Source organism: Pocillopora damicornis, chromosome 7 (genome assembly GCF_964200805.1).
Source record: "Pocillopora damicornis chromosome 7, jaPocDami1.2, whole genome shotgun sequence".
Classification (NCBI taxonomy): Eukaryota; Metazoa; Cnidaria; class Anthozoa; order Scleractinia; family Pocilloporidae; genus Pocillopora; species Pocillopora damicornis.
The window spans coordinates 14,194,256-14,221,712 of record NC_142676.1 but is presented as its reverse complement, the minus strand read 5'-3'; the positions used below and the strand labels follow the sequence as shown (position 1 = coordinate 14,221,712).

General features: G+C 35.5%; 3 protein-coding genes across 5 annotated transcripts; 1 reads left to right on the top strand and 2 right to left on the bottom strand.

Annotated features, from left to right (window-relative positions):
• Positions 1–2,523: 2,523 nt before the first annotated feature.
• On the bottom strand, positions 2,524–11,791 carry LOC149042704 (uncharacterized). Of its 2 annotated transcripts, XM_089213532.1 has the most exons (13): positions 11,590–11,790; positions 11,220–11,498; positions 10,493–10,549; positions 8,412–8,650; positions 7,385–7,563; positions 7,034–7,130; positions 6,511–6,849; positions 5,679–5,796; positions 5,122–5,213; positions 4,703–4,817; positions 4,148–4,474; positions 3,212–3,388; positions 2,524–2,942 (listed from the first exon to the last, which is right to left on the bottom strand). In XM_089213532.1, exons 1-10 carry the CDS (start codon positions 11,609–11,611, stop codon positions 4,704–4,706), a joined length of 1,536 nt encoding a protein of 511 aa, XP_089069658.1. In that variant the 5' UTR covers positions 11,612–11,790; the 3' UTR covers positions 2,524–2,942; positions 3,212–3,388; positions 4,148–4,474; position 4,703. The 2 variants fall into 2 exon arrangements, with proteins under 2 accessions (XP_089069658.1, XP_089069659.1); XM_089213533.1 differs by lacking the exon at positions 2,524–2,942 and having other exon boundaries at positions 4,148–4,471; positions 11,590–11,791.
• A 2,066-nt stretch (positions 11,792–13,857) lies between these two features.
• LOC113670284 (uncharacterized) lies at positions 13,858–16,503 on the top strand. Its single transcript, XM_089213534.1, has 4 exons — positions 13,858–13,984; positions 14,132–14,320; positions 14,664–14,798; positions 15,521–16,503. Exons 2-4 carry the CDS (start codon positions 14,192–14,194, stop codon positions 15,611–15,613), a joined length of 357 nt encoding a protein of 118 aa, XP_089069660.1. The 5' UTR covers positions 13,858–13,984; positions 14,132–14,191; the 3' UTR covers positions 15,614–16,503.
• Positions 16,504–16,520: 17 nt separating this feature from the next.
• On the bottom strand, positions 16,521–26,518 carry LOC113670273 (aprataxin and PNK-like factor). Of its 2 annotated transcripts, none has more exons than XM_027186388.2 (9): positions 26,298–26,518; positions 26,120–26,191; positions 24,809–25,085; positions 24,140–24,285; positions 23,714–23,900; positions 22,324–22,697; positions 20,260–20,324; positions 18,520–18,710; positions 16,521–18,235 (listed from the first exon to the last, which is right to left on the bottom strand). In XM_027186388.2, exons 1-9 carry the CDS (start codon positions 26,388–26,390, stop codon positions 17,973–17,975), a joined length of 1,668 nt encoding a protein of 555 aa, XP_027042189.2. In that variant the 5' UTR covers positions 26,391–26,518; the 3' UTR covers positions 16,521–17,972. The 2 variants fall into 2 exon arrangements, with proteins under 2 accessions (XP_027042189.2, XP_027042198.2); XM_027186397.2 differs by having other exon boundaries at positions 24,809–24,973; positions 26,298–26,504.
• Between the last annotated feature and the right edge of the window lie 939 nt (positions 26,519–27,457).

Below are 27,457 nucleotides of genomic sequence, written 5' to 3'. Positions count from 1 at the left end.
AATCTACTTAAGCCACACCAAGGGGGGCACCCTTAAGGTCTTTTTAACCTGCCACGTCAAATGACTAACATGTTAACCCAATTTTAATTTTGCTGCGTTGATTGGCATGGCCACGCCTTTATGTCGATGTAACGGTAGATGCCGCCAACTGCAAAAATGATGGATATTGCCATAGCAAGACCATGATAATAACAACAACAGGTTTTAATACGTGCCAAAAAAGGAATAAAACCGATTAAGAAAGGTATATAATAAACTTATAATTAATATTTAATGGTATTAACAAAAGTAATGACAAGGCATTATTAACCGTTCACTGTATATTTTTCAATAAAGAAGCTTTGTTTACATGTGGGACTTGTGCTGAAGTCCTGTTGACCAGCGCCCAAAGAGCAAAACTACGTGCAACGATATTTACAAGATGCGTGTATGCCTAGGGGGTTTACGAGAGAGAGACCTATGCGTGGAGACCTTCCCGTGTGCTTGGCGACGTGGGTATGCAGGGCACTATTGCCATCAAACAATCGTCGATCTGCTGTTAGCGGGCAGCAACCTGAACATATTCTCAACGCCTTACTTATGTTCAATTTGCTTTTAAGGTGAAGTAGCGAGAGCTGCAAAGTCGCCCCGACACTTAAAATTGAAGAAGACTAGTCCAATCTTTGTTAAGACAAATGCCTTTGGAAATAGAGACATTTGCACTTCAACCGATGGAGAGCACAGTACTGAGAAGTTTTAAATGTCAAATTCATTGACGAAGGTAAGCATTCTACAAGAGTGAAGTTGTAGACATTCTACAAGCGTGAAATTTAGAGAAACAATAATTAGTTTTCTAGTAGTGACCGAATTCCACCAACAAGTTTTCAGATGGGCAGCTCATGATACTTCCCCTTTAGGGAAACGTCAAAGCGCTAAGGTTCCCAAAAGTACTTTGGTCATGTTCTTCCAAAGCCCACACAAACTTACAGAAGTCACTTAAATTCAATGTGGAGCCTTTTACTATGACAGCACCACTGGATCCGTGAAGATGTGTGTCAATATACATGATATTCGGTGGAGTAAGCACAAACAAAGAGGTCTTCTCGTTAATTACAATATTTAAAAAGTAGGTTTTACCGTCGGTCAATTTACGTAACTGCCCACACAAGGTGGACAACTCGTGAACATCTTCCAATCTTACTGGTAAGGGCTCTGCTACAGACACATGCACATTGGAGAAGGATACGAGAGTAGCAGCTTCTTGAACAGAACACAATATTCGGAGTACATTACTAGGCAGAAATCCTTCCCTTGGAATCTGCATATTTTTCCTTTTAAAAAGGCATGCGAGAAGAATAGAAATAAAACTGCATGCATTACTTCCATTACGTTTGTTAAACGTGCTCTGACTGATGTCCTGAGGGAAACGCCAAACATATATGTTTTCACCTATCAACTCAGAACGCAAAGGAGGAAACGGCTGCAGTTCATCAGTGAACTCTGTCAGTTCATCATCAGCTCGAATGGCACCCGCTACTTGTTCTTCCTGTAGATCACCTAGGTCGTCTTTGTCCCCTTCATCCTCTTCGCCTTCCGATACATCTTCAACATCATCCTCTTCCTCCTGCTCAGAACCATCGTCCTCGGAATTGACAGCCAGCTCTTTAAATGACGGCAACTCATTTGATAACACTGACGAAAAAGCATTCAAGCCAGCTGCAATCTGCTTCAAGCAGAACTCCTTCCCCTCTTCCAACAAAGAAATCTTTCCCTTGGTCACCTTTCCACTTATAGAAAGAGCGGCACAGTCTGACACCTAAATAAAAGAAACAAAAGAGCGCTGTTTCGGCTTGTGTAACCTAATAAGCATGGCGTAGCTTAAATTCCAATGATAGGTATGTGTGTGTGTGTGCGTGCGTGCGTGAATGCACCCTACAGTCAAAGCTCTTGTAAGCGACTACACGCTGAAACAAGAAATTTCGGGAGCTTGAGAGATCTTTTTGAAAGCTTGGTCACCTTGGTCTTTGAGTAACACTCCTTATTTGTTTGTAAATCATCTTTAATTTTACATTGGACATTCCCATCAACAAGATTTATAAAGCAAAGTTGTATAACAGGTAATGTGATCAAGTAGCAATACAACTCAGAACCTCTGAGAGCTTGAAAGGGAAAAAGACCAGTTGATGGTTTCCAAAAGTTGTAGCAGACGCTTACGAGAGCTTCTATTAACAGTGGTGGTCGTAACTAGAGGTAGTCGATTTTCCAAGGTGTTTCCAACCCTTCGATTTATTCATAACGGCAGCCATGGACAGCTACATCACCAATGATATTGAAAAACTTAACAGCACCAAGAAACAAAGTACGACAGATCCAGCATCTAAAGTATAAAGCATACGCCTTATCGCATCTTACTCTTTCCACAAAGTTGTTTTCACTTGCAGTAGTGCAATCCTCATCTAATTGACACACTTGAGAACCTGTATCCTCGGCATCTAACAATAAAATGAGTCAATCTCCAAATGAATAATCTCCACGCCAAAAATTAGGTTGGAAAAAATTTTAATGATGCAAAAGAGGAAAATTGTTTAACTTTAAATTTTGATCATCGTTAAAGTAGTAGGGAGGTGTAATAGGTCTTACTACTCGCCAAAGCTATCTCGGCAAGTTTAACCAAACCTTACGGGAAAAACCACTTCAAGATTAAGAGTTAAGGTGTTAAATAAGCAAAAAGAAGTTGGAGTGTTAAATTTCTTTGCTATGGAAATGGGACATGGCATAGTATACACTGTTACCATTTAAAGAAATTTGTAACTCCTTTTTCTTCTTATCAATTTCAGGAATGATTCGATCCTTGTAGAACGAAATGAAGGAGTTCATCTCTCTCTTTATCAGCGGAAGCTCCTCTTTGAACCTATCGATTTCCATTTGCTTTTCCACTGCCGCTCTCTTTGTACTCCGAGGAACTACATTGTACAAATAAAGGTGGTTTTAACATCAAAACAACAAACAAATAAAACTACTCCAGATGAAAGCTACAAATCTAAACAGAATCGAAAACAGCGTTTCAGAAAACTGTAGGAAAACTTGTTAACATGGAAAGACGGGCTACTAGTATATCTTGCAGTTGTCAAATAATGCAACTGATAACTAAGCATTGATCAGCAATAGCTTAAAACCGTGAGGCAATTACATAATCACTAAAGAAAAATGCGGGACAAGCAGTTGTTCTTACCACGGTCATCCACTGAGCTAACAGTTACATGTCACGGGAAGACTCCATTCTCAATGCTTTCTAGGGAAACCTTGGCACTTTCCCCAACCAGTTGATTATACTTTGTGACAACCTTCTGCAACAATTCCTTCTCAATGGAAACTTTTCGCCGAATCCTTGTCCTCTGCTTACTGGAATCTAATATACAAAAAAGTCTACTAGGTACGGCTATAAAATAAATGACTGTAGGGGGGGGGGGGGTAACAAAGAATAGCCAGATTTTTCTGTTCTAGTCTCTTATTTCTCGTGTAAACTGTAACAAGGTATAAAAATAATAATAATAATAATAATAATAATAATAATTTAACACTAAAATCAGCTACCGTAATAAGCAACGTTTGGACATTGTCTAGATGTCATTGCCAAGTAAACTGCGTAGGATTACTTATTCGATAATGATAAAGGTAATAAACCTCATTGACACTAATTTGGGTAAAATAACAGTAGAAACCCGCTTTCTCGGACTTAGTTAACGTGAATTTCCCATTCACTTGAACAAATTTTAATTCTCCATAGTTTTGACCCTATTTTTGTCAGTTATTTACTATCTGCTATCTTGAACTCCCTGCAAACTCGAACTAGTTTTGTCTTCCATTGCCTCAAATGTCATCCAAATTAATTAACCCTGGTAACTAGAACTCAGTAAGAGTCAACTCAGAGTCAGTTGCTTGAGTGGTTGGTATCTTTAATCTTTATGATAACAGGAATTCACCAATTAGCCTGAAGGTTAAAAAAAAAAACTGTTGAAAACTTACTTAAATAAGGTCTTTACTGTCTTTGAAGAGTATCTGCCCTGCTAACTCAAACCCCCGCTAACAAAAATTGTTCTTCCTCTCCCACGGGAAATGAGTGTCTGAGTAGCGTGGTCTCTACTGTATATATCTAGTCAGAACTAACCTCCCAGCCTTGCCATGTTGTACACCATCTGAGCAATTGAGAAGTGGTGACGTTCCATCCGATTTCTTAAATGGGTAGAGACTTTTTCCACCAAAATCTCTTCTCCATCACTAACTACTTCTCCAGCATTTGTGCATGCCACGTTTTCATGACCAGCAGTAGATCCTGCAACTACTGGGTCATACAGCTGGCCATACAACTCCTTGGCAGCTTCACACAGGTTCTTAAGCCTTGTTGGCATGGTTTGAGATTGTGATGTCTTTATCAAAAACTCTTTTTCTTGCGGTGAAATAATTACTTTTATGGAGGACTGAGAACTCTGCTCTTCTGAAACAGAGTATTAAAAGAAGGTAAGTATGTGTCGATATAGCAATAATAAATTCTCCAAGAATAGCAATGATGTAGAATAATAGAATACCAGTTCATGTTAATGCAAAGTGATACATATAAAAAAAAAAAAGACTTCTTTAGATCTCCATAATAATGTGGAAAATATTCAGTAATACCATTATTAACTTGGCAGGAGTGATGGCTAAGTACCAACAAAAATCTTACTCTAGGCAGCACGATAGATCTCTTCCTTCCAGGAAGACAGCACATCAGCTGAAACATGAAGCTCCTTGAGGATCCCTGAAAGTTCACTTTCTATAGTGGATAGCTGCATCTTCACCTGTGGAGGCAAGACTTGACACTAAGTGCATGAGGGGTGTACAACATTTTCTTAAAATGCTTAGCAAAATGAACAGTACACTGGTTTACCCTCAATGCACTGCCAACGTGTTAACAAACAAGTTACAAGCATGTCTTGAATAACTATGATCTAAAAAAATACAACTGAAACCACAAAGGAAAATATCTCTGAGAGTAACAGATTTCTCTATAACGTAAAAAAAAAGGTTAAACTGTCATACTTCAACTGGGCTTAAAGCGAATTCCACACAAGCTTCTTACTGCTAAAATAATGATACCTATACCTTTGTGTATCGCTTTGCCAGAGACTGAGGCAATCTTTCAACCTTTTTACGATTCCACTGCAGGGCATGCTCTGTGAGCAATTCTTCTCGTCCTGTGTATGACAAAAGAAAAAAAAAAAAAGAGGTCAACAAATAAAAAAGAGAGAAAAATCAAAAAATTAAACATTTATTTGACTTGATTCAGAAGTTTCCATTCTATACAATTCGTAAATGTAAAATTTATATATATATATATATATATATATATATATATATATATATATACTTGACTACATTTTGGCATTGAAAGAAAAAACCTTCTACTGAAGATTATGGCATGAAAGTGGAAAAACAGCAAACCTTCAATTAAGCTGGGCGTGACTTACTCAGTACCCCCAACACTTAAAGAATGGCAACTAAGAGCTGTAACCAGTGTATGTGCTACTATGTTTCTAACCTGTTTTTTCTTAACTTGACAACAGTAGATGCTTAAGGTGTAAGTATGGTAATACTTAAAGCTGAATGACAAGAAAACCTACAAATTAGATGTTAATAGTTACATTTATAACTTAAGATACCTTCAGGAAGCATATGCTTAGTACTGGTGCCTAGTCGAGAGAAATGGCTGTTTATTTGCTCCACTTCCTCTCCAGTGGTTGCAGAAGCACCATTCTGCCATCTACCACCCCAGATAACCTGCACAATTTAAATATCAAAAAAGAATAGAAACACCATTGATATGTCCTGTAATTTATTTATATCATGAAACTACCATGGAAAATCAGAAAAATTTCTTTGTTCTACTAATCCTATAACACTGACCTCTGAGTAAGAAAGCAGAGAAGTAACCACTTACAGCCTACATTAATTGGTGAAATGGCACTTGGCAGATACTGATTTTGTGGTTGCCATAAATAACAACCATTGATAACAGTACAAGTACGAGATCAAGAAAAAGTATGAGTATGATTTTTTTTTAATTTCAATGCAGATATGCTCCCTGGAGCGTACACTCTTTTCTGTTGATGACCAGTTGAGTGGGAGACAACTGGTATGGATTCTCATAGTCATACTCTGATCTACAGGTCAATAATATCTCACTTCTTGTTTGAAGATCACATGAATTGAAAAAGTGTATAACTCTATACTGCTGCTGGTGATGAGGTTAAAGTAAAAATTGCAATCATAAAAATAACAATTGCAAGCAGAAAGAAGTATGAACTATTATGGGTTAATTTGTACTATAGAAATACTAAGATTATTATTATCATTATTATTGTTATTGTAAATGTAATTGTAATTGTAATTGCTTTTAATATTATTAATATTGAAATGCGAAATTGTCTATTCATAAAACATATTTCTGGAGAAGTTCAACAAAAAATTAATTCAGTTTCAGCAATAACCCACCTGACAAGACCATGAGTGGGCCTTGGCATGCATCACGGATAATGCTGGTTTCATATTTTTCGCCGATTCACCATCATGCTTTTGAAGCCATGGCCAGAACTTGCAAACAACATCATACCAAAAGTACTTCACCTGTTTTGGAATAAAATATGATTTCTGAAGATAGTGGGCATACCCATAAATTTCTCCATACATCATATTAACAGCCTTCTGTGCCAGTGAGTGTCTGCATCCAGCTATTTCCAATCCAGTCTCTGAAAGATTTTTTTTCTTGCGCAGTGTATTACTAGCTGCTCGCCAGTTAGTTTCACCACAATTGTTCTGATCTTGTTTGTTGGTCTGCAAAGTTGACAACATGATAACAACATGTAATTAGATAAAAAAAAAAAACAGTTATCATGCTTTAAAACTACCCGCAACCTTATTTTCCCTTGATAACTAAAGGAACTGCTATCACTTATTCATTTGGCTCATAAAAATATTAACAGCCGATAGTTTCTGGGAAATTTGAATAGTTGCTTACACTGTGTTTGGAGCCTTGATACACTTTTTGAATGTGCTTGTCAACCTCTGTGTTTGAGGCAACAAAGACATCACCATAGAAACAATCTCTTTGTCTTCTGAAAAAAAAATACACTGCATATAAAACAATTTTAATTAACTACTACCTAGAAAATGAAACAACTAGTCAGAAATGTGAACTTAGTAAAATTATATATTAATGTACTAAACAATATCCATTTTGGCAGATGGACAAATGAATGTTAAGGTTATTGAAAGAAGACATTTGAACTGGGAAACTATCCAAGAAGGGTACATTTTAAGTCTTGAAGGAAGTCCTAAGAACTAGAAAATGGTTTTGCAGAGCACTCATGATCCAGCAGACTTGAATCTGTAAAGCTTCATATTTCCATCCACATGGACTGAATGTTGAGAGTCTTCACAAGCTGGGCACTTCATCCAATCCATGTGGCGTAAAATATTAACCTTATACTGGCAATATTTCCACTCCTTAAAAGCACATGAAAAGGAATTACTGTTGATGGTTCCAACCTAAAAGACATGAAATAAAATATATATTATTGGTAAGCGAAAATGACTTGCACTTGCAGGATAATTTGCATGAAATTTCAATGACTTTAACAACAAAGGGCCAGGCTGAGATGAAAATTTTGTCCACGAACATGGTAACAAGTAAGAGAGGGAACATTCAGGGAAATTTAGTTTGCCTTACAGTAACTATACATCAAGTTTTTTTAAATAAAAAGAATAAACTTATAGAGGTAACATGAGACCAGCGATTCTGAGATAATAAAGCTTAACTGAAGATGCTGATGCACAATGAATACACAACTGTATTTAGCGTGTTTTAAGTCATAAAAACTACAAACTGGAACACAATATTATTGGAAAATTCATTGCCTTTGTGCGAATTTTTGAAATTGTAATGCCCTTACTAATTCTTCTTGACATATTTAGTTACGTGACAAGAAATTTGCTTCTCTAAATAGTGATTTCTTTTCATATTCAGTACATACATTTCTGTTTTGAGGTATTATTCACATAAAACTATCTTTCACAAGTGTCCATTGAGGGTTTTTAAAGTGGGGGTTATCCATCTTGGAGAGGTGTCTGTCTTATGAGGCGTTTAGTTACAGTACGGGACAAACAGAAGGTGTCCGTCTAAGAAATGTGTCCATCCTATAAAGGCGTCTGTTAAGAGGTAGTTGACTATAACCACGAATATAATTATATAATATGATATCTGCTTCATGCAGTTAATTCATAGAATCATCATCATCATCATCACCATTTCCTTTTCCCTAAGAGGGAAATAGGGCCTTAATGCATAGAAAAGGGGTTTTAATAATTTAGTACTCAGCATTGTAGGAAAAACATACCCTTCTTTTTCTTAAAGAAAACTGTTCCAGAGATGTAAGATAAGATCTCTCGGAACAACCAGGACTTTCCTTCTGGAACAGATCCCAGTGTAAAAAAACCTCTGGATCAAAAACATAGGTCATGTTGCTGACACTACCAGGCCAAAATCCAAGCTGAGTAACAACAACTGGATTGGATGTGGGTAGGTCTTTTTGGCACTGAAGGCATCTAAACAGGACATGGTTCATATCAAACCTACCTAAAAAGAGAGGAGAAGACTCAAATGCCAAAATGTCAAAAGGTACCTTGTGATATTTAACAACATTTACTACAATTGATGTGACAATTTTCTAAGTATTTGAATTTCTTGTAAGGCTAACATGTGATGAAGTGTTACATAGCCTGTTCAGTTGTGTGGTTCACTCACTCAATTAACTGCATAATTTTATAAACAACAAATGATACTTTAAATAATAGTTTTCATATGACTGTAGCAGAGTTTTCTATGCTTAGTATTAAAAAACATGAATGAATTAAAATCTTACCCCTTAAATTAATAACAATGCAACGATTATGTTTTCCAACTCTTTGGATAGTTTTTGAACTGTTGCAGTAGGGGCAGACCAAACTTGCGCTTCATGATGGTAAAAAACGATCTAAAAGAAAATATTGACAATTTGTATCCCCAGAATCTAAACCATTTAATGGAATTCAAAACTAGCTGCGATACCCACAGCAAAACCTATATAGCTGTATTGCAGTTTATAAGCAAAAAAGAAAATGTAATTGCAACTGTAAATGCGTGACTTTCGAACTTGCGTGACATTTGCGTTACAGTTGGCCTTTGTGCCATTTGATTCCTTTAAATAGTTTTTCTCGCCCGCTTTCATTAATCGCCTGTTCATGTTCGGAGTACATACAAAGTTAATTTATAAAGTGTGATTTCAAGCCACCGGCGTATAGGGACTGATATGTAAGTTGTTTTCACCTTTTTGTTGTTTATCTCGTTTCGAGCAAGCTCTTTCGTCCTTATTTGTATGTATATTTTGTGTTTAGCCAGCATTTGGTTCATTTATTAGTTCCTTTATTATGTTAGATTCATTTACGCTGTTAAGTCGCCACGTGTTTAATTGAATACAATCTATTATATAAGTCCCTTTTTAAATTCGTTTACAGTTTACGAGATTGATTAAAGTTATGTCCCTGTAATATATTCCCTGGATTTGGTTGGCATTTTTCTCCGGTCACGATTTTCTTGGCATTTCATCGAGCCTTGATGTTCGTTTGCCGCAACAGCAACAGTGCTTCAAAATACAAGTAAAAAAAAGCATTTTATAGTACATATCATTAAGGATAATGTGCTGCTAACTAATGCTGTACTTACCGACTAAAACCCATTTGCCATTAGAGTCCAAAGACAATGTTGGTGGGATTGGTTTGAAAAAGCCACCAGTTGACCCATCACGATCATGATATGGCTGCATTTCGTGGACCAACTGGTCACAATGGCCACACAATCTTGTGTATGTGTGACAGTCGTAACAGCGGACCTCGGCTATATGTTCTAAACATTTCATGCACTGGGTCTCATCCACTGCATAACCAGATACTACAGCATTCATCAAGAGAGCACGCACAGACTCCCAATTTTCATTCAAGATGGCAGTGCGTTGGCCCCAGTTCTGCTTTGGTGACTTTGATGCACGCCATTCCTTTAAGAGTTCATTAGCTGATTTTAAAATGCTGTCCAAATTAGCTGGAATAAAATAATAATTGATGATTGATGATGATGACGATAAATGATAAAGATATCTAATAAAAGCAACAAGGCTACAAAATACCTTTCTCATCTAATGCATTATTATAAAGCCACTACAACTTGCTGTTTTAAATTTAAACTGAGATCCACTAAATGTTTATCAATGTAATTTTGAAATCAAAATTAACTATTGCAAACATAAAAGTGAATTAGCAACAGATGAAATTTTGTAATAATAATAATAGTAATAATAATAATAATAATATTAACAACAACAACAACAACAACAACAATAATAATAATAATAATAATAATAATAATAGATGACAAAAAAATTCATACTTGTTTCAGCTGAGGATGATGGCGGATCCACACCGCTGTCCGAACAGGAATCAATGTCTAAAAAATTGGGTGGCAATGCAACTTTTATAAGATTTTGCTCTAATGACCAGAACAAACTTGTTTTCTATACCCATGTGTATATCTTTACACCTCCAATATGATAAACTTAACAAAATTCGGTAGTTTATTTGGTTTACATGATGAAACAATTAAATTGAAGAATACACTTTTAAAAACAGCATTAATTTAGGATACTAAAATTATTATCAAAGAATTTACTGGCTTTGGCAGGAACAAAATTATAGCCTTCTCAGCTCTCTTCTATTTGTGAGGGTATATGGAACTTGCGCTATATAAATCTCAATTATTTTTGTCATTAATATTATTATCATCATTATCATCATCATCATCATTACTATAATAATAATAATAATTATTATTATTATTATTATTATACATTATACATTATTATAGAAGAAGAAGAAGAAGAAGGTTTATTGAAACTCCCTCGCAGTAGAACTTAATTATCGAGTTAATAAAGAATAGAGACTCAATCCCATATAAATTCCGAGTAAATCCTTAATATGTAAACATTAAAAAGAATCTAAAGGAATACACGTGTCCAAGAAGCTTACATCTTCACCCGATCTTAATAATTAAGCTTAAAGATATACATGTACTACATCGCTCAAGCTAATTTAGGATTGATTAATACTAGTGTTAATACCTAGAACGTCGGTATCATTCGCGAGTCCGACGTCTGTCAGCTGAAGTACGTTTTTGCTGGCTGCTGCGCTGCTTCTTGGGCGATATTGGCAGTGAGTCTTGCGTCGTCCTGTACGTGAATCTTTCGAAAAATGGTACACTGCCGGGGCTCGAGTTCTCATAACCGTGCCAGTTGATGCAGAAGGAGAGGGTTGCCCGTGGTCATCTCTTCTCAGTATTTTTCGAGCTGTTTCCAGCACCTCTAAAAGCGTAGGTCGCTTTTTTCGTTCTTTGCCACGATCTAGATGAATTTTATTTTAAAAATAAATAGTACAACTCAAGAGGAAAAGGAACGCTTTTGCTGAAAAACGTCAAAAAGGGTCATTACTCACTTGATTCCGTGGATTCCGCCATGTTTTACAGGAATGAAACCCAGTCCTCTATCGGACATACCTTCCTAGGTACCAGTGCTACACACTTCATTTAGATTATATATATCTGATAATTTAGTTCATATTAGCAATTATTGATATCAGATAATTTAGGTGAGGAGGACATGAACATGAGGTAAAGAGTGTTTTGGGTTGAAGACCATCAGGCCAAAAGCACTGGGAACTAGTCAAGATCAATTTGTAACCTTCCTGTGATCCAGTCCCTGCCGCGTGAAGACAACCATTGAGCATAGCTGAAAAATTGACTCTCACCTACTAATTTAATGGTAACAAATAATCATATTAGTGATAAAATAATAATGATGATGATAACAAAAGTAATAGTGATAATAATTTGTAGGGGCTAGTTCAAGAACTTCACTGTTCCTCTGTCGGTTTGTCCGGAGGCTCCAATAATGATTAAACTAGCCTTTTTTAAATTTTGATTTGCTTGTTAATTACAAATCATTTTCTCATTTCATTGCAATTCATTTTTGTGAGACTTTTGTTTCTTACAATAAGGCAATCCCATATATCCCGATGTAGAATATTCCACCATTCCACCACTCCTCCATTCCATCGAATGGCGTCACCCTGTTGAACTCAACGTATTCTGGACCTGCTCGCTTCGCAAATTTAGCGGCTCTTCTGAGTATTTGTCGCTGGTTGAAATGATCAATTTCGAATAAACGAAATTTTTCTTCTAAGTTTTCACGATGTGCAGATCAAATCTATTCAGATATTTCTGCATGGAAAAAGTCTTTTTTTTTTTCAATTAAGTGCCGGAGACGCCACTGTGAAATTATTTTGAGATGACTATCATCTGTTGCGGTGCCACGGTTGGAACTGAAAAATTAAATCTTCGGATCTACTAGAAATAATTAGCTGATTCAAACGGTAAAATGCTCTCTCTTTAAAGAAAAACAATTTTTCCTCTAAGTTTTCTTGATGCACCGATCACTTCTTTTAAGACATTTCTGCAAGGTAAAGCTTTCTTTTTTCACGCGCCATTGTGAAATGATTGTATGATATTTATCGTAGTACACTATGAGAGAAACATCAAGTTAGCACCGAAAAACAGTGCAATCACCTGTTAATATTCCATGTAACATTCGAAGGCATTCGAAAAAATCGTTACTAAGCGTTAAATGACCGAAGATGTCCCGAAACAACAAAAGCAGAGGTTAAGGAATATCGCTGACAGGAATAGCTCCGACTCAAATGTTTAATAATTTTTTTTTCAATAATGTTTTAATAATTTTTTAAACAATTAAAAAAAAAATTGGAAAAAAATTAAAACTAAACTAGTAAGCAGCGCTGTGCGAACAGCAACTGTAAAACTTCTTCAGGGAGTTTTACAAGTTACGACTGAACGCCTATATTTATAAGCTATTGTTGGCTGCTATTGCGGGGGTCAATGACCATATAGGCTTGGCTGGACCTACGTTTTTTACAGATGATTCCTGGAAAGCAGTTGGCAAATTAGGTTAGGATGGCTCGTGTACTTCACAGAAAATGTGGTTTATGTTCTACTTATTCTTTCTTAAATTAAAGTGGTATAAATACCTTGTCTAAAACAGTAGTGTGATACAATAGTAAACGAGATTTACTCGTTCCAATACAGCGTCATGTGATGAACAGCCTTCATTAATTTTAGAACAAGTTTTATAAAATCATTGTACTCTTTCTTGTTCCATCACTGAAAACAGTCAAGGTACTTCGACACAATTCAGTGCGAGAGCTACTGCCACTGGTTTGACTGCAAAAACAGATGAAGAGCCCGATGAATAGATTTGTCCTTCATGTGAACAATAACCTAAAAAATCAGTTTTCCACGAAAAAAACTCCCTCGATTGCGGCCAAGCCATATTTCTCTGGCAGAGCATACTGTAAATTAAAAACATCGGTCGCAGCGTCACGCAACATTGCGTGATTTTCCAAACGTGACACGCAATTGCTGCATTATTTTTAAAACTAAGAACCTACATGGCCTTGTAGTAATGAAAGAGGGCTTCATTTGCAAGCACTATAGACTTCAACATAAGAAGAACTTAATGAATCGCTCTTCAGTTTTCATCTCAGTGAATAAATTATCGAGCCAGAACGAAAAAAATTAATATACGCATGAGTTGAAGCCATTCCTGTCTGAGGTTAAATACACGCATGGCTCTAGTCTCTGGTCGTCCGACTAAACTGACTAAATGAGTTTTGTCAGCGGAGCTTGTCAGCGGAGCTTGTCAGCGGAGCTTGTCAGCGGAGCTTGTCAGCGGAGCTTGTCAGCGGATGACTTTTTCATCGCCGGAATATCGCTTAACGACCTCGCTGAACAAGATAGACTCTGCCTTCTCTTCGTTATGTAAGTAGCCATTTCTTGTTTGACTCATCGGTGTTTTTACATTGATATTTCATTGTTCCGCTTCGAGACACGCGGTCAACAATATCCATGAGCAAGGAGTTAAGATATAACTTATTAACTTTTACTATTTTTATCATTCAATCACAGGTCGGAGCCATTCCTGTATTTATGGTCGCCAGTCCATAACAAGCACAGGAGGCGTTAGCCATGAAAATGGTTTTTAGAAAGCTTCAGAATGTTTTGGTTTTGCTACTTTGTAGTGCATTGCTAATAAGGTTCTCTGATGCAAAAGATTTTCGATACAAGCATTACACTTTCAGGAAAAAACAGAGGCTAGTGAGTATTGGTTAAATTTGCGAAGAAATTCGTGAGGTTGGAATAACAGGTGAAACTAATTCAAAATTTCTTTGAACACTTACTTGAAACCCAATAACGCTTGAGTTTGGTTGCACCTATTTCGTTTAGTTGAATTATGTTCGAGTGTGGAAGTATATTTTCGGGAAGTAAGTAAAACTGTGTTGAAGTTAGTTCGAAAGTAAATTTGAGGTAAATTTTAGAAGTACTCTAAACTTGTAGACCAAGGTTTTCTTGTTTTGATGAAAACAAAATAAAACTAATTACGTTAATAATAAAATTCCTTGTTTGTCACAAGAACTCCTCCGTCTGTCATATTTTTCAGGCCAAGAGGTATTCGCCATTGGAAAAAGATTGTGAAACTATAACCTGTCAAGGGTTTGTTGGGTTTGAACTTACTAAATGTACACGGAAGTGTATATCACAATTCTGCTACAATGAGCTGTATGCTTGGGATGAGGCGAGTATATTTGTTTAATATTTTCAGTTATGTAATCCTGTTATTAAGTACCAGTGTTAATGAGATGTAAGGCTACTTCACATGGATTTATGCCTGAATGTCATTGTATTGAATTTTGCCTGGAATATCTTAGGATCGTGGGGGCCCAAGTACATTGTACCAAATTATGAAACACAATTTCGGACAAAATTAGAGCAGCGCTATCTTTTAGAGCTTTCAAAGAGCAGCTAAAGAAAATTTTTCTGTGCAGCTATTCCATAACAGATCGCAGATGATCGCAATATGTGGTAAGAAGAAAAAAGTGGCACACGAGGTATAACGTACCCGATATCACCAATGTTTTCACCACATATAGACGTCTTCTGTTACCTATAATACCTGTTAATTTTGACATCTCAACGTCTGTACTCCAGTAGATCCAAATGTGTGCATAATTCAGCTTGTAATATAAATTTATTTATATCAGATTTGGCTTGGTGTGATCTGGTCACCATTTCTTGATAAGCTGAGCTTAAATTTTTTGGGGAGCACTGGTCCTGGTCAAAGTCTGCAGATTTCTTGGTTTTAGTCGATTTGTGACCGAATACAGTATAGCCGTTTCTGTAGAAATTGTGGAATTGATATTACATCACTGTAAAGCTCTTCTTCTGCTTCTTTTTTTTTTATTGTTCAAAGGTTTTGTCATAGCCATTAAAAAACAATTTTATTGTTTTTGCCTCAAGCTTGAGCAAGGTGAGATAGATGTGCGGCTGACATCTTTCAAGGGATGTGTGGTGAAACAATTACAAGATCAAGAGAGCAAGAAGCATGGCTAATTTTAACAGAAAAAAAATAACTACAAGATTTTTGCAGATCACTACAACTGTTCCTTTTAGTAGTAAACAAAGAAAAGAAACATGGATTTTATTAATAAGGGCCAAAAAGCAGAGCAACGAACTTGTGTGACCTCACTCAAAAACATTCTATAGCAGTTAGCCACTAATTGTAGCTTACAGCAAGGTAAAAGGGTAAACTACTGGAAATTCATAATTGAAGTGTTGTAAGTTTTGTGGAACAGTATGTTCTTTGTTGTACAGTTAGAAGCTCTGGGTTTTAACTATTTATCAATTACATTAATGACCTAAAATGTAACGTACTTACTTTTCTCTTTTCACTTATAAGAGTTTGAAGCACCCTGTTATGCCTTTGAAATATTGCATCCTGTTTTAGAAATCCTATTTGATTTACATATCATTTTTAAAAACACAATTTCCACAATCAGGAGGCTGCACTCCTCACAAATAGTGAATGGAGTAAAAACCAAGAATACATGTTCTGTAACTTAACATCAATATTTATCTCATTAATATGAATCTGGACATCAAAAATGAAGAGGTCTGAAATTAGTACAGGCAGGTTACATTTGTCTTTTCCTAGACTGAGCAATTTGTTTGACATGCAAGTCAAAAACTTGGGCTGAACCAATGGTTAGATAACACACATTAAGCACATTTTCTAATTGCAAAATTGTTCTAGCTTCTGAAGTTAGATCTACAGTTTTCTGTAAGTTTTCCTCCTACCCACACCTTAGGCAGTTTTGATTGTTTTCATTTTTCATTGTCTGTTTATAATTTATCACAGATTACCAGCCACCCTTGTTTAGTGTATCTGATGAATACTTTTATGTACGTAGGATACATATTTAATAAACTGCCAGGTCCCAGAACAAGTCTCAGTCTGTTGTGAATCATCAAGTGTCTTACTTTATTGAAACAATTCTTTCATGACATTTCAATGCATATGTATGTTTATTTAGTGCAATGACTTTCACACAATGTTTACATGGTGAAGAGTGTAATGCTGCACATCTACCAAAAGGTTAATGTACACAACACTATTTTTGTTCCTAGTCATCACTTGATACCTGTGTTGCTTGGATATAGGTATCTTCCAGAATTTAGAACAGCATGCTGTTTTCTTTCTTGTGCTGCAACATTACGTTGTGCCTATATTAGCATCAGAGTATGGTCAAATCTAGATTAACAGGACTTGTGGGCAATGGGATAAATTATCCAGATAATTAAGAGTCAGGGTAATCGAAATTATTAAATTTTCAGCTCCAAAATATTGCATTTCCAGTGTTCCAATTGATTTTGCACAACAACGGTTATCAGCTCAAATTCCAATAAACTTTATATGGAAATGCATTGCATCAACTGTTGCAGGGTTGAAAAAAAGCTCTAAATATCCAAACTTCAGGATTTAACAAAACTAAATAAAACAATTTATTCTATTCATGCTTGTTGGATATGAGTGTAGTTATAGCCAACTCAGCACTACAAACCTTATTGACTATTTACCATGTCATATCCAATGTGAGCTCATGGAATAATTGATAAATATGAACATCTTTGAACCAAAAATAAAACCAAATATGTATTATTTAATCATTATTATGGAAGACGTAATTAAATGGACATTTTCAAATCATAACACTTCATTGTTAACATTTCCCAAAAGTATTAATTTTACAAAAGTTATTAATAAAGGCCATACAACATTTCAAGCTGCTACACTGTGCGCAAGTTACCAATTCTATCATTCTTTGAAGCTGAATTTGTGAAATAGTGATTTGAAAAAGCATCAGTTATGAGAAATCAGCTTTTTACATCTCTGTTACCATCATTACTATGGTATTACTTTACAATGAACAAAGTTACGGATATCAAATGCATGACCACTGTTGTCTTGTATAGTTTCAAAGATAAAACTTGATTACTAGAGTTTACACTTTCCTCTATTATGGGGTTGAGAACTTGTGACAAAATAGGTGAAAAGTAACATTTGCAACCCTTCATGTAGGCCTATATTAGCCTTATAACTTATATTATTGTGTGTTTATCTTCTTGTGCAATGACAACACTGAAGCTACTCATTCAAAAATTCATCTATGAAGTGTCTCACACTACTTGTTTAGTTCTAGTTCATGTACATTACTTTGTATGTACAGGTTAACCACCAGTAAATACAGGAAAGAACGCAAAAAGCACCTCTCTTCCTAATTTTTCTGAACTCCACATACACATGTTTAAAGAATGAACTCAAATTACAAAAAAGGTTTCTACTTGCTACAATTGTGTATTAATAAAAACTTACATTTTTGGTTACCTAACAATTGGACACTGTAAAAGTTTCTCAAACTGGTTTTGTCATTTTCTTATTGCACAGAAACCCTTTAGCCTCATGTAACAACTGGTTGACATCCTCCTTGCCATTATCATCACCTTGTACTGGCTGCCAATCAGGGTCATCAGACCCTGAGTAGCTACTACCATCCTCCTCAACATCACTGGCATCATCAGCTAAGAAGCTGTCATTGTAATCATATGTATCGTGGCCATCATCATCACTTGTGCCATCAAGGTTTTTCCTTTTCTTTGTTGTTTTATGTTTGGGACCTTTTTAGATAAATGAGAAAAATTTCAGTGGAAAACTGTTACAGTATTAATCTATGCAATCCAAACTCAATCAAACTTATTTTCCTTTAGCAAGATTAAAACTAATCCCAGACCAAATTTCTCAGCTAATCTTTATCATTTCAGCTAGAATTGGTTGGCATCATAATTGAATCAAACTAATTTCGGGCAGTTTCTATTTGGATTATTACACCTACATGTAGCTGCTGAGGACATACCAAACCTAATCAATGCAGCATGGCATATCATGACACTTCCCAGCCTACCTACGGCATCAGTGTGTTCGAAATCTTTTCTGTGTTGAGGGTTCTGCCTGTAACAACTGGAGCCATAAGGACAAACAGGTCTGTAATCATCACTATCATCTCCAGCCACTTTATCATCATCATCATCATCATCATCATCACTACTATCCTTGTCAGGGTGCAAATACTCTTTGAAATGCAAAGGATTTTTCCTGTTTTGGGGAAACAATATCATTACTGTGTATTGTTTTAGATGTAGTGAACTCATACCAAACATTTTCCTACCATGCATCAAATGAGTTTCCTAACAATTACAAAATTTCATTGTATCTGTTCATGATTACACCTGTCCATCACTAAAGTATGGATACATGAAGTAAAGCTGGCCACACCAGCACTCGAAGGTCTACAAGTACATCCCTGCCTCTATTTGAGGAGTTATGTGGGTTCTTTCACATTCCATAATGGTTACAGGTGCAGTCTGGACAGGCAGGGTCAGTAACAGAAGGGAGCTCAAAATGGTTTTCTTTTCTTTTTTTGAAAAATTATTTGTTGAAAGGTAGCTTTTTTTTTTCAGTTTGTAATTCTTCTTGAGACAGGTGGTAAAAACATGCTCAATAATACCTAATTATTTCTCAACAAAATGTGATCATCTAAGTTTCCCATTGCAGCAAAACAGTCTCTAATAGTCATGCACCCATATTTTTTAACTTCATGTGCCTGAAACTCCTGAACGAGTTGATTACCCTGTTTTTTGTAACTGAAGTGCAATGAGCACTTCAAGATATATTTATATCTTTCTGCAAATTTTCAGCCACCATACATATTTTAATTATTGAGGTGGCTCTGAACAGTATTCACATTTTTCCAAGCGTGGCAGAAAGATGAATTTAACAATCTATACTGATAACAATTCAGTGATAAAGAAATGGAGATCACCAAGTTCCTTAACATCATCAAAGCCAGGAACAAATGAAAAGGAAAAAGAATTGATTTATCAAAGTATTAACTACACTGTAATTCAATATGGGTCAAAATAGTGCTGCCTATCACTATCATGATTATCTGAACTAAAGGAAAACTTCACAGTTAGCATAATGACATTCACAATTTTTTTTTCACACAGGATTTTTCATGTGGGTTTACAAGTGTCAACTGAAAATCTTATTGAAACAGTTGCTTTTCCAAATCACCTAATGAAAAGAAAGTCTATAAACTTTAATGCTATTTTCAAAAAGTTAGGCTGCCAATTAAAATCAGCAATCTTAACCTATAGTCAGCAGACTAACACTTAGTGTATAAAATAATAGGGCAGAAAAGTAAAAAATGGAGCAAGCATTCTATTTTTATCTCTGCTAAACAAGATGAATAATTATCAAATTTGTGATCACAGAGGGTTTCCTTCTTCACAAGATTTAAGGAAATAATTCAAGGTAAATTTATATCTGTACAACTGAAGAAATGCAATGTGTAAGCTATATAGCAACACTGTTTCTATTGTTAAAATTGATTTACTCATGCACAACTATTACTTTAATCATGAAAACACCATCAAATTCTTATTCACTTATTATAAAAATAATTCACTGTACAATAAGTGTATAAACAAAGCACCTTAAGGAGTGCTCAGCTGGAAATCTGGTATTGTAAAAATGAGACCATTAATAATCAAGAAAGTCAAATACATTGTAAAACTAATAATTTTCAATCCCTAAATTAAGATAGCAGCTTCAATTGGTTTCAGTAGCTTGGTAGATATACCTGTAGCATTTCTTTCCATAAGGACAGGGTGGAAGTTTCATTTTGTCTGATTCTTCTTCATTTTCCTGCAAAAGAAGAGGGAAAAACATTACAACCGTAGAACTGTTGGTAACGGCTTAATTTAAAAACCTTTGCATCAGTTAATTAGGATTCTACTATAATAAATAATTTTTTTAAAAAAATATTGTTTCCTCTTCAAAAAAATACAGGTCTCATACAACAGCACCTTTTCCCTGCCCCATAGCCATTTTGGAGAGGCTCAACTGGTAGCATAATTTTTCATGCCGTCTACAGAGCAAAAAATGTTTAATAGTTTGTCTAACAATACATGTATGATGTATGTAGTCACTATTGAAGAAATGTAAAATGGTTTTCATGTTTACATAGCCTGATGTAAACACACGGGAGGTTGGGAGAACATGAGATAAGCGTGGAAAACCACAATGCGAAGCTGAGTGGTTTCCAGCTTATCGAGTGTTCTCCCAACCTCCCAAGTACTATACTTAAACAAATACATGGACTAGTAATAGTGTGATACAGTTGGAAAAATACCTTAAATAGAGAGAAAATCAAAATTATTCATCTACAATTAGTTGCCTCAAAAATATAATTCAGCATAATTTTACTATGAAAAGCAAACTGAAACTCTGTTGTATCTCCAATAGACCCTATCCAAAGATATACTGCGATCTTGAATAAAAGAAGATACATTGATCAAAAGAAAAGGATAATATTTTAAAGAGCGCTTCTTGATTGCTTATTGCCTACCTGGACTTTGCCCTCTATGTGTGAAATAAATGATAAAATGCAGGTTGTTCACAAGAAATTAACATGCGATTGAATTAAGTCCAAGGTAGCTAAAAGCCAATTATATTCATCGAAATAGTCAAAATGTGGGAGAACTGCAAATAAAATTTACTATTACTTGACAAAATGGAATTTGATTTGTAGTAAACAATTCAAGCACCTGAAAAATTGTCAAATGTTCATGTAGTGATATGATTTGGTATGTTCTGATTGGACTTTAGATGTTGTTTTCATGATACGTGATGGAATGTAAGTTGTTTGGTATGCGAGTTGTGAGTAAAGGAGTGGAAAAAACACCTTTTAACTTAATAATGATACAAAAAGGTTAAATGTGAACCTTTCATATCCTGATAAATCTTGACCCTAAGCAACGAGGCTCCCATGAAGGCCACAAACCATTACACTTATCAAAATTAGCCCAAAATTTATGGTTTACATCATTCTTTGTGCACAGCCCCCTGATTCCAAAAGAAAGCTGTGATATTGATTGGTGAGAGATATATACCTTAATGCGGCAATCTGATTGGTGCCAGATACATACCCTTATAGTGGTACAAGATACATACCCAAATGCAGTGATCTCATTGGTTTGAACAACATACCACTCTACAAACTAACATAGTTTTTTTTTTTTAATAACAAAAAAATGTCACTTCAGTACAGGACCACAAAGCTGTGACTTGTACTTGGCCACTAAAGTCATTGATCAAACAGGACTGTTCAAAATCAGTTGTGATCATGCTTCATATAATAACTCCCATGAAGGATTAGAGAACCTTAAATCTTCAGCTACTGTTTCAGCCTGTTTCCAAAACAAACTGGAAAAGGCTTGGAAAACTGTGGAGGACTTGAAGGATAATTTTTAATACTATCCAAAATGTTAAAAAACTGTATCACACGAGTTTCCAGAATACCACAATTCAAGATTAATTTTACCCAAATACCATGAGAAATTTTGTGATACCACAATACAGCACACCCCAATGTCCCCCTTAAAGTAGAGGACAGTTTCTTGTATTGTAATGATGCTGCAAAAATGAATTACCACCTCTGATCATAAAAAGGCTGGATGAGATCACTTAACATAAACAATAATAAACACCCATTCATATTTCAGTGTTGGCCCATAAAACTGGGGAAGGGAAGGAAAGAGGGTGCCTATTCAGGGAGGGAAGGGCACTTGTTTTAAACTTTGTCAAACAGGTTGGCGACTTATTCAAAAGGGCTGCTGATTAAAGAGGAAGTACCAATTTTTACCTTGATTTGGGTTCTTTCTACTTTGGATGCAGACATCTCATCATCACTTCCACCAGTATCAGTATCTCCTGAAAATGTTTTACGAATATCCTTCTTGCTTTTTGGTCCTGAAGGCTCGTTGTCAACATCATTTTCATTCCCTAGTATTCTGCTTGTTCTTGTTTTCTTGCTTTCTGTGGGTTTGACATCTTCCTCATTGTCTTCAGTGCTTGTAGATGATCTTTTCTTTGCAAATTTGGTCTTTCCTCTATCCTTCAAATGCTCAGATTCATCATCATCCCCCATGGTAAAATCCTCATCTATGCCTGAAACCTTCTGTTCCTCCTTTGCTGACAATTTTTCCCTCCAAGTGATTTTGTTTCTTTCTTTGTTATCTTCAAAGTAAGAGAGTGAACAGTGAAATTTGGGAAATCAAGTGATGACAGTATGAATAGACCACAATAAGTAAATAATAAGGAGGTCACTGGACATGGTTTTTAATTTCTTACTCTATTAATTATTTGCTTATCTATTTTTTTTTGGCATACAATATTACAGATTGAACAATTTTGCCTATTGCAAAATCATAATGTCAGGTGCTGTTTTTTTTTAACTATAGTTCATGTAGGTATGTAGTAACATTACAAGCCACCATACAGTAAGGTAACAATAGGCAAGAAGTAATTGTAAAAGGACTCAGTGGAGTCCAATTTGGTCTGTAACCATACAAGTGATAACAAAATCAGACCTCTACACAGCAGGAGTGTGATTTATTTGTCACAAGTATGATTACAGACCAAATTGGACAACACAAAGTCTTTGTACCAATTAATCATAAAAATTAGCATTTCTAGGAAAAGAAGAATAGCCAATCTAAGAAAGAAAGGGAAATTGCATTAAAGACTGAAAAATGCCTCTCTGAAATTGACAAAAATCAAAATATCTTTTAAACTATTGTCATTGTTCAAGGGAAAAAATTCCTCCATTTTGTAAGAAGCCCCAATTTATGAATCTGTACACTGCTTCTATGGTGATTGAAACCAAGGTTGTAATCAGCTAATTTGAACTAAAAATTTAAAATTAATGTAATTGGTAGATTTAAACTAAAACTTTGAATGCGTTTGGCATATTGAACCGCTCTGATAACAAACTGTTCGATAACAAACTGCCTGATAACAAACTGTCTGATAACAACTTGGCAAGTGAATTACTACATGGAAAATAGGAGTTTTTTAAACTAATCACAATCAAGGAAATTGTAATTTTTATGATTAAGCAACTTATTTTGTTAAACATAAGAAATTATTCACTGAAATGTTACATGCAATAATTTGAATCCAACAACTTAAAGAAGACAGCACCAGCCTGAATAATAGACTTCTAGGGGGTAAATTCACTCTACAACTATTACCTGCGGCTGTTTTCTTCTCTACATTTTGGCTAACCAAAGTTCTCCCTCTCCTGTTAACTGAATTCTTAGCAGGAGATTTTACTTGACTTGTTGACTCTATTAACCATGAGGGTAGTTTGCGTGTCTTTTGCAGCAAAGGTGCAGGCTCTACCAATGGTCTGTATGGTGGTATCATATCTTTTTCTATCTAAAGAACAGAGTTCTAGGCCTCTTAGAAAAGTTATGTACATGTGTGTTGAATCTAGTTTAACATATATTATTGCAGATTATAATTAGATAACAAGACTTAATACACATTTTGAAATATTTGATTCACCACAACAGATAACTCAATCAAAGTAACAAAATTACACTTTGCGCTTTCATAGGGGCTGATTGCTTTAAAGATTCATCGATTTAATTTAATGATAATCTACTGATACCTACCACAGAGAAGGAGGAATTAGCTGTAATTGTGTCTTGAGTGGATGGTTTACTGTTTGTGAAGTTCACATTGGCATGTTTAGTAAATGCATCAGCAGAAAATGTTCCTAAGGAAGGCTTAGTATTCATGAATTCATCCAGCAACATATCTGCAAACAATATCAGAATAATTAAAAGTAATGTTATACCTCAGTCTTAAAGCTACAATTATAAAAGTTTATAGACATGATTTCTATAAGAATATAATTGTTTTAAAAATAAAAATGTCATTTAATGTTATAGTTCATTCAAAAGAAGTCCAGGATCCTGAAAAATTTATTGAGGACCCTCTTTCATCTGTTGTGATATCATTTTTTGGTGGGTCACAAAAACCAAACCTAGTGAAATTGGCCTAGCTCACCAGAGTCTCTGAAGCTCTGTGGTAGAGGGTTAGAATATATAATCCAAAGGCCTGTTGTCTGATATCTCATTGTTTCACACATAATAAGGAAAAAAACATTTTTCTTCACTTTTTCTTGTTTTTAATTCTTCAAACCACTTTAATCACTTATTTTTTCCCACGTCAAATACCTAAAATTTTAATCAACTATAAACTGATCCCCCACTTCTCAACTCCCTTCAAGTTCTTGAAATACAAAATACCCAATGCATTACTCACTAGCAATACAGCACCTGTGGGTGTGTCTGATGATTTTGTAGGTTTTTCCTTATCATGAGCCTTGTTTGACTTAGTAAGAAGCTTATCTAACATCTTATTCTTGGAGATTCCCACTTGTTCTTCTGTTACACCATTCTCAAGTGAGTCTCCCTGACAAACAACCATAAAGCACAAGCTGTCTGGAAGCAATGCAATAACATCACCATCAATCAGGACTCTGGTTTTGCCTTTCTTCAAACTTACAAACTTCTTTCCATCAGAAGATTTCAAGAAGGTTGGATTGATGTGAAGCTAAAAGGTAAGGAATAACTTCAGTCATAATGAATCATCACCAATAAATAACCAGTCAACCTTTACAACTGCCATTCACACCTTGCCTGGAGTTGGTCTAAGAAGATTGCTGTCTGAATATTGTTTACTGGTATGACATTTGGCAGCAAACTGAGAATCTCAAATAATAACTCATTAATGCCCATTTACAGAGGTGCCAAACTTTGGGAATCTAAAATCTGGAGCTGTTTGGTTTAGGATCACCTCCTCCCCCAAACCCCTGAATCTTTTCCCAGTCTCTTCTCATGAACTGAAGCCTCTCGAGTACACCTAACAAATAACCCCAAAGATTGGAAAAAAATAACCATACAACCATCCTTAACCAGAAACCAAAAAATTTTATGAATAGGCCAGGATAAAATCTACATAACTTCCTTACTTTAATGGAAAAACAATGATATATCCATGAGATTTACAGAACTGTAAAAGAGTCCAGGTGATTGGTTCTGCACACCAGAAGGAGACATGGTGTACATGTATATGCATGTGGGAAGCAATTCAGTACTTTAGATTTGTTGCTTTTCCCATTTGGGTATTCAGCCAGGTAACAGAGTAAGATAAAGTTAAGATGAAGGGAAAAAATTTAACATGGAGTCACATCTGCTCTAATCCCCTATCATCATACTTAGCGAATAAAAAATAATTACTTTAAAAAATTCTTACAGTGTGTGAGGAAAAAACTATGATGGCTAACAGAAAGGTGAAGGGTGAAATAATGTGCGATAGGGGTGGGTATGGGGTAAAATCGCTGGCATGTGCATTGTCTTGTCATCTGTATTATACTGAGAACATAGTAAAAGTATTTTTTCCAATGTTAGTGATATATTACTCTAGGACTACTGAATGATGTAAAAGTACTGTGATCAAGTAACATAATTGAACCAGCTTGTTAGATACTTGATCCATGAATAAAGATAGATTTCAGAAAGCAATTAAAGAGTGAGTGTCTCCACTAAATGATTAGGCAACAGTCATCACTTAGCTTAATCACTTACGGGCAGAATAGTAAGATTTTCATCTTTCACCTCCAGTACCGCATGCGATCTAGACACTCGTTTGTCTGTCACCTGTTGGAAAAGAATAAATAGATATGGTAAGTATAGCTTGAAGAGAACACGAAGCGAATTTCTAAAGAACCAACTCAAAATGTTGCTATGCTTTTGCAAATCCTACCCCAAGTAAAGGACCTCTTCCGATCGTGGTTTTGCCAAAGGGAACCACAATGTCCTTTTCGCCATTTAGAGGTCTTAAGTAAAAGGAAGACATTTCTATTGTAATCTCATAGTACTAGATTAACAATTGCTCCACTAAAAAGTTGACTTAAAGCTAAGTGCAATTTTAAATTATGTCTGAAAGCGTTTCATGTTATTGTTATTATTATTATTGTATAAGTGAGCCCGCGATCTTCGTTAGATTGGGGTTTAGATCTGTCGTTCAGTTCTGATTGGTTAAGATCAATGCAGTTTTCAGGTTATTCAGTGCAGAAGAGAGTTAATTCAGTGCAGAAGAGGGTTAATTCAGTGCAAAGAAAGTAACAAATCAGACATTTTGATTGGTCAACAATCAAAGAAACTCATTGACAGCCAATCAAATCCTTGGGGCGAGCCTTGGATGCCGCGACAAAATTTGTAAATTTGCGAGTGAAACGATGGCTGGCGTTTTAGGTAGGTTTTCTTTCGCCACCGCGGCTGAAAAACAGCTCAAATAACAAAAACACTGTAAAAATCACTTCTTTTTGGTTGTCGGTTTGGAAAAAGTGGTGTTTAGAGATGGGAATTGCCAAGGAAATCGAAAATTACGAACCGACCCAGCTTAACACTTTGTTCGAGTGATCCAATGCTGAAATTAAAAACAAACATGGTTAAACTTAGGAAACGACGATTCCATTTCATCGAAAGTGATTCGGACACGGACTGAACAACTCCTTGAACTGTTTAGCCGGACTTTGAACTTTTTTGCGTCTTAAAGATGTGAAGATATCATTGCATATTATTGTTTTGACTGAACGCACGGTTTGAATAAATTACTTTTGCACTTGATACACGCTCTTGGCTTATGCTTAATTATGATAGGCTATCTCGTATTTTTTCATGTTTATTATTAACACGTAATCACATGATTTCTCTCGTGCAATTTGGAATAAATAAGCAATTGTTAATTTTTTCAAATATCACAAATTGCACTCGCCCTACGGGCTCGTATAATTTTTTTAGTCTTTAAAAAAATAAACTCGTGCTTATTTATTCTAAATTGCACTCGAAATCATGTGATTACCTATACAAATTTGAATTTCTGCTGAGCACTTTTAATGGTAACATTTATGTGCGTGAGAA